Source organism: Pungitius pungitius, chromosome 3 (genome assembly GCF_949316345.1).
Source record: "Pungitius pungitius chromosome 3, fPunPun2.1, whole genome shotgun sequence".
NCBI classification, from domain to species: domain Eukaryota; kingdom Metazoa; phylum Chordata; class Actinopteri; order Perciformes; family Gasterosteidae; genus Pungitius; species Pungitius pungitius.
This window is the reverse complement of record NC_084902.1, coordinates 12,007,811-12,015,844: the sequence shown is the minus strand read 5'-3', so window position 1 is coordinate 12,015,844 and position 8,034 is coordinate 12,007,811. Positions and strand designations below refer to the sequence as shown.

Sequence of the window (8,034 nt, the reverse complement as noted above, 5' to 3'; positions counted from 1 at the left end):
CCTCATCCCACTTTACAAACACGCAGCAGCATTCGGGCTCCAGCTTCTAGCGGTGCAGTTGTTCTCCTACCTGTCTTTGCACAGAAGATCTGCCAGCTGAACTGGATCCTCCCTGTATGCGGATCACTTCTCTGCAATGAGACAATCACATTTACATTCCAGCCTTTGATGTGCTTCAAAAATAACTGGGTCAAGTCAGATGAGAGTCTGTGAGTCAGATTACTGAAAAGTTGAGGAAAATCCAACAATTCAGTGCAAAACTCTCCACCCACACGATCACTCTGAGCTGGAAATGATCACAATCGTGCCATTTGTTTCGAGGTTTTCATCCACAGTTACTGCTTCTTCATTAGGTCAACAATCAGTGTAATTAGCATGTTAACAAAACCAAGCTGACACTATGTCATTCATTGATGTTACAAGAATTTGTAACAGCTAAATATTTGTTTTGTAGCTCTATATCATAGCATTCGACGAGTTAAGAATCATAAGTATTGAGAGCCCTATATCAGATTGCTTTAAAACACATCTCATACTCTTTATCAGTGAATGGAACCGAAAAAGTCGTTGTCGAACATGACAACCGGTTAACACATATGAGAGTAGTGCACTGACTCCTGGTCCAAAACATTGTTCTTTTCTTAGTTGATGCTGCGTCTGCTTTTCGATTTGACTTAGTGGTTGTGTTGCTCAAACAAATCCTGCACAACCTCAGTCTATTTTAAGAAGACACATGAAACAAGTGGAATCTGACATGCCATCCCTGCCACCTCTGAAACGGATGCCAAAGCGTCATGCAGCTTGAACCTTAGGGTCACTGACCAGTTCCAGTATTCAAAGGCTTCGGAGGGACAATATGCTGGGTCACAATACCATCTCTTGTTTTTTTTTACTTTTTTACTTTTAGTTAGCTGTTGTTTTTATTTAAATTATCACATATGAATCAGCAGGAGAATAATTCATTTTCATTTAGCAAGTTTAACAAGCAAGTTTAACAAGATACCTACTCTGAAAAGAGTCAGTATATCATTTATGAAAATGAGTCTCTTTGAAACAATTTACACCAAGTGCCTTTAATTTAACCTACAATCAGTGTAAATGGCCAGATTATGTAAAAATGGAAAACGTTCCATTTAACACAGCATATAAGCATGTTTATTCACAGATTTATGACGTTCTGTTCACTCCTATTTACTAAGTGTGTTTTCTTTTTTTTGCCTCAACTACAATGATGGATGTTTGTGTGCATATGAACAAGCTTATTAGAGAATCCACACGCCATCAGCTCCTGCAAATAGATACAAATGGATGAAGGGATGCCTCATTTTTTCCTGTTTATGGTTTAACATCTCATTCAGCTCACTCAAACATGAACAGAGAAAAAAGGAAAATGTGGAATTCGGACAAATATCGAGTGATGTAACCGTTTAGGTATTTCATAGCATTAAAGAATTGAAAGATGGAAAATATTTAAAAAATAATAACAATTTGGTATATTTATTTATTTTTTTGTTTTCACATGAAATGCATTATTTTATCTTATATATATGTTATGTGATGGAGTTGAAAAAGATGCAGGCTGATGCAACGTACCAGTCGTTGAGGTGGGTGTTTCAAACGAGCTTGGACGGGGTTGAAAGCTGCCGAGTAGATTGGCATCAAACACCAGATGCCAGTTTGAATATAATTATACCCCAATCTCATCCATGCATACAACTTCTGCTTCTGTGCTCATTTATCATTTAACACAATTATGAAAAAAGGTCAAATGGAAAACTTACTTGGGGATCAATTTCTCTCTCGGGGAGGGGAATCTAAAGAGGAAATAGAATTTATGTTCCAGGGGCCCATTAATAATAGGCTCGAATATCTACAGATTCAATGTGACACTTTCATTAATATCTTCAATGCTTTTAAATGATTTATTGAACTGCAATGTATAGCATAGTCTGCATGTCAACCTATGATCTACTTTTTTTTCTGTTGTTACGGAACTTCAGTATGTTGCCTTTTTTAATTCCATTTTTAACATTTTCCTCATATTATTGCTTTGTATAATGTACATACATACACACAAAATGAAAAATAGAACATAGATGGAAGGGCAACCACATTTGTGGCTTCATCATTTACAGCTGTAAATGAATGAAAGGGAAAAAAAGCAAACCGTGGCTTTTACTTTCTCTAGATGAGCTCATACACCTTTAAATACAGCAATAAACAGACTCAGACTGCAACGGTGGACATAAGAAGATATAGATTTTAATATCTTTATAAACATCTTGCAGTTTTCTGATGATAACTTGCTGAACATTTGAATGATGGCAATGAAAGAAGATGAATAGGCATATAACAAGAACAAGAAATAGGTATGTGAGAAATTGTGCATTAACAAATAAAAGGCTCTAAAAATATAACATGAAAAATACTTTAATAAACGAATCACAGTAAAATCAAAAAACGTAAGACACCTCCTGAAAGGAGGAGCTGAAAACCCTGTTATCATCATCAATGTCACTGATACTGTTTTTTCTCATAGTAATACAGTAAATGATTAATATCAGCACTGCAAGAAGTCCTCTCGTCTCCATTGTTACTGGTATAGTTCACATTGATACAAACACCATCTTATCGGTAGATCTAAGGGAGGCACAAAAGCTCCAGAAGTACAGTAAGACGTCCCGCAATCCTACAAACCCGGTTGTCTTGGATCCCTGCATCCAAGGACAATCACATCAGTTAATTAATTGGTATCATTTCTTCTGTATTATACCATGCTCCTTTCAAAATGTTTTTTGAATGTTTTATTGAGTCATTGATGTCTCGCACGCACACTTTTCTGGAGTGCTGTGTTTCTTTGAAGTTGAGTGATTAAGAAACATTCTCAATGAGGGAGGTTTGTCCTCACTCCGGAGGGATCAGTTCAGCACAACCTCACCGGGACACTGAGAAAACGCCCCTTTGACCCTCCACCTCTAAGGCTCCTGTTGGCCCCGCAGCAGGAACTGTCTCTCGGTCCACTTTGTGTCTAATAAAAATCAAATGAACGACATCTGACACAAGGTATAGACACAATCCGTTGATATTCACAGCTTGATGTCCCAGGAACCCAACACACATAGTTTTTCCAAGCAAATGAAAAAAGCGTGAGTCGAGTCCTCGTCATCTTTAAACAATTGACTGCTGAGTATTCAGTTGCACAGAGAGAGAAAAGTGGTGTATGGGAAGATGGAATCAGAGCTATATGTAGAAAAGCAAGTATTTGCAGTGAGAACTGCTGTTCGAAAGATTGATACAGAACCTAAAAAAGGTCAGCATTGTGCAGAGATTTTCACACAGCGTGTGAGCTAATGGTTGCTCTGTTTATAGCCTTTAAACATCTGTGGCAATAGATTTCCATTTCACGTTGTTAATGGCACATTCCGTTGTCTGAAACTGAATGACTAGTTATTGCCAAGCTTACAGTTTTTTGTTTATTAGAAAAAGTCAATACACCCAATTGTCTGGACAAAATACATTTGGCAAACAGGATGAAAGAAAAACGGACCGACACATGGGGGCTGACAGGGTCATTGACCTGTAGTTTGTGCTTGATAAGAACTGCGAACGTAAATTTAAAGCTGGATGGAGCATTCCACGGCTAACAACTTCAGCTATTTTGCTCTGTCATCTCTCCTTCCGTTTGTCTATTTTTGCCAGGTAAAAGGAACTCCAGTTGGGGAAAAAAAAGTTAAAAATACAAGGTACCAGGACATATGTGGATGAAATCATACTGGCATCAATGGCAGTGCAAGCTTCGTCTGCAATAATCTTTTGTCATACTCTCACAGTCTTCTTGATTTTTGTGCAGTGAGTCCTTCTGTTGTAGATGTTTGATGCTTTCAATGCCTGTTTCAGTCTAAACAGTAAAGCTCCCTACACTACATTTACACAAATAATCACACTCACACACATACATAAAAGACACACAGGCCTAGTAGTGCAGGAGCAAGAGAGGGTCTGAGGGCTGTTTTTTTTCTTTCTCTCACTTTCCAAACCCTTTGAGGGTCAACGGAGAATGAAGTCAATATTTGTCGTTATCAAGGCCGCGCAGAGGGCACAGACATGTAGTAATGACTGGGAAAAGGTTGCCCTGTTGTTGGCTTGCTGAACCCCACTAGGGGGGCGAACAGTGGTCCTGGGAGTACACTTGTGCTTCCTCCGTGTGACGGTGCCATCCGGGGATGTGTGGTCGTGTTTCCCCCCCTCTGTGAAATCCGGGGAGGAATCATCCTTGTCTGCTATGGCCTCCTTTGAGTGGTGAACCTCATTGTCACCCTTGCCCTTGCCTCTGACACGAGGCTTCGTGCAGTTCCGAGAGCGGCCAGGCCTTGAAGGGTGCACAATGTGGGTCTGCCCTCCAGAACCCACCACCACGCCGCGGTTCATGGACGGATTCACCGTGCCAGATAAATTGTTAGTCTGGGCTCTGGACTCAGAATTAGGTAAGGTGGGTGAACAGTTGGGGAAGTCTTCTTTGCGCAGATCCTTGAGGTCCTTCCCAAAAATTTCAGCCGGTGCCTGGCAACCCACTGAAGACGTGGAGCCTCGAAAACGCTTCAACCACTCCCATAGTGACAGGGCCTTGCAGTCACATGACCAGGGGTTGTCATTGAGGCGTAGGTATTCCAATGCGGGCAGTGTGTCCAGGCACTGTCCAGAGAGCTGTACAAGGGTGTTATTGAACAGGTAGAGAGTGGTGAGACGTTTCAGGTCGTGGAAGGCCAGGCGGTCAACCCACTCAATCTGGTTTTGGTGCAGAAGCAGTCGGTCCAATGCTCGGAGACCTCTAAAGGTGTTCTGGTTGAGGCTCCACAGACGGTTGCCATGCAGGAACAGGTGGCTCAGGTTGTGGAGGTCCATAAAGGTGTCATCCTGAAGGAACTTCAGATGATTATCCTGAGGAGATACAGAGGGAATTCAATCATTAGTCTACATATTGTACATCTACAGATGTAGCTTTTTTTAGGTCCAAACTCAAAACATATCTGTTTCGTCTGGCCTTTGATACGTAGCAGTGGTGTGACAATTTCATTCTTTTGTCTCTGCGTAACCTTTTCTGATTTGACTGTTTTCTATGTTCGCTCTTTCTATTGTATGAGATGTGTTTCTGATGTTTAGCAGCACTGCTGGTTTTGTAAAAGTGCTATATAAATACATTTTGATTGATTGATTGATTTATATTCCAACAACATTGTGCTGAATTGCTGTCCCGTGATCTTGTGTCTACGTGAATGTGTTTTATGAATCTGCTTACTAGGCCATTCAGAATTCTCAGTGAATAAGCACAGACTGTGCCCTGCACTCCAGGCACCTATTCCATAACTTTAGAAAAGTAGACTACCGAGGCTACTTTACCAAAATCGAGAGAAATAAGTAGCAGTGCTGAATGGATAATCAGGGGGGACCCTCAACAAATCAACAACACATTCATTTTACAACATAGTTTAGAATTTGTCTCTGCAACATGGGTTGTATTTGTTCTGTTCTTGTGGAAGAGTGACAGCCCTAATGGATTTGTGGTTGTATAAACAGACTAAAGTACCTGCAAGTAGAGATACTGCAGGTTTCTGAGGCCTTGGAAGATGTTGTTAGGGAGTGAACTGAGCCCACAACGGTACAAGTGAAGCGCATTGAGCCGATTCAGCCCGTGGAAAGTATCTTCTGCCAAGGAGCGCAAGTGACGGTTGTCTCCGAGGTCGAGCTCCTCGAGAAGCGTAAAGCCGTGGAAGGTGGACGGCTCTATATACGAGATGTTATTGGAGTAGATCCAGAGTGTGACCGTATTGGGGCTGAAGTGTCCCCGGAGTAAGCGATGGATCTTATTGTTCTGTAGGAAGATGCGCTCATTGTCGGGGTGGATGCCTTCAGGGACCGTCAGGAGGTTGTGGGCTTGGCAGGAGACCGTGCTGGGCGCAGTGTAGCAGATGCAGTGGCGCGGGCAGGACCAGGAAAACTCAAGCCCACAGAGAACCAGCAGGAACTCCAGCCCACAGCCTGGAGAAAGCACACAGAAGAGGGAGAGAAAGGGGAAAATTGACAAGGAGGGATTTAGTGCACGGCGAGAGCATTTTACACTTTTTGGTTAGCTAGAATTTTTAATGCCTCCTTTTCTAGATTAAAACTTGAAGAGTATAAAGATATATTAACACTGAGAGTTGACAGCCTCTATAGTGAACCTGTGAGGCTGCGCTTGCCCCAAACGCTGTCTTCAGTATGCTAAACATGCTCACAGAGGCAATCCTAACATGCTGATGTTTATCAGAATTCATGTTTACTGTGTACACCATCTATAGTTCAGGTTCGGGTGACTTTGATTTGTACCCGTGGGTAGACTCGGTTTGCAATAGAGAGCGAGTTTAGCATGCCAGCATGCAGACATGTGCCCAGAAGCCCTTAACACAAGGCACAGCTGAGGTTGAAGCAAAACATTTTAATCCTGCTATTAGGGTAAATCAAAGTAAGGCCATCACTAAACATTTTTGATATCTTCAGCAAGTCTTTCAAAATACAGCAGCCAAAAAAACAAAATATTTCAGCCGGACCCTCTCTGTCAAAATGAATACACTGAGTGTATTTTGGCCCCAACAGTCAGGAAAACTATTGAATGGAGCAAACAATAACAACTGCTGAATCACAACATGTCTCCGTGACGATGTTCTCTGATTTCACCCCAATGTAGCTATTTCAGAATCACCCATTTCCATATTCTGCCACCAGGGAGATGTGCTCGTCCAATCCCTCCCCCAATTCCAGTGGCCCCCACTTTGCATCAAGCAGAAGCTGTAATCAGTCTTCTTGTATTGTTAAATGAGGGGTGGAATGCTTGTTTAAACTTGTAGCAAGCATTTTCTGATCGGTGACATGATTCCATAGATCCTTGAGACTGGGGATGTGATTTATCCACAGGCTCATCTAGAATGAGCATAACTCGCAGCCCATCATGAAAGTCCCATCTGACAACCTCTGGCTATCTTCTACTCAATTTATTATTCACAGCACAGCAGCGGGCTGATTCACTGCCTCTCATCGATATGGCTCTTCTGCCTTTTAACTCTCCTTGTAATTCTGGGTCTTTTATGCTGGATATTCGGGAGCTGCAGAATAACTCTTCACCAAGAGACAGGCGTATTTATCCAATGTCTTTTCTCGCCAAACTGTGGCTAAGCTGTGACATTCAGCGTCTGACTCCACTGACCTTTAACAGTAATTCTCTGTGTCTAGCTGTAGAGCTGCAGCATGGAGCTGTGTGTCACCTGAACAGGAGTGTGCTCTCTTGGGCGCGGATCTAATCCTATTTGTTAAGCCCTGCCACTGGACAACAACGGATATGCACGCATTCACCTAAACACGTGCCCACAGAACGGAGGGATTCTTTACGGCTGAACACGGGCAAAAGGTTGAATCTAAGTGTGCGTTCATGTGTACTGTCTGGGCCTCCGCTTTATGTTCGGCTTCTAGTTTTAACGTAACGCCCTGCATCGATACATGGATCCTTCACTTTCTTAATGGTTGTTTCGTGGTTTTTCTCAACCATATTTCACTTTTTTATAGTCACTGCAGGTGCTTGTTATCTCAATGTTTCTCTCCACTCACCATTTCCACAAAGATGTATTAAGCGTGGCACCTACTGACTGAATTAATAGGTGAAAGTGTTTTAATCTTTACTCTTGGGAAATAATGGTATGCTTTATGTGTCAGACAAATAAGCAAGACAAGTCACAGCCAATCTTTCTTTACGCTGTTTGAGGAACATTTGCATTAAGCTGCAGCCACCAGGCACTTGAGATGCAGGTATTTGTTATTGTATTTCACATATTATTATTGAGCCACATAAAAGAATAATTCCGATAGAAGAATGCCCAAAACACAACACATTTAATCTGTCTTTTGCTTTGAAATTTATTCTGAGAAGATATAATACTTGTTTTGATCACCTACATCCGCTGGAATTCAACACGGTGTTTCATCATTCATTAAACAGATTTTCTCACT

At 41.7% G+C, this 8,034-nt stretch overlaps 1 protein-coding gene across 1 annotated transcript in view; it reads right to left on the bottom strand.

Moving 5' to 3' along the window:
* Window positions 1-2,271: 2,271 nt before the first annotated feature.
* rtn4rl1b (reticulon 4 receptor-like 1b) overlaps window positions 2,272-8,034 on the bottom strand; it is a 113,210-nt gene continuing 107,447 nt past the window's right edge. Inside the window, exons 2-3 of the mRNA XM_037467281.2 lie at window positions 5,585-6,036; window positions 2,272-4,938 (exon numbers count right to left, since the gene is read on the bottom strand). Of these exons, the coding sequence (XP_037323178.1) occupies window positions 4,048-4,938; window positions 5,585-6,036 (1,343 nt within the window). The 3' untranslated portion in view covers window positions 2,272-4,047. The remainder of the gene's footprint in view (window positions 4,939-5,584; window positions 6,037-8,034) is intronic.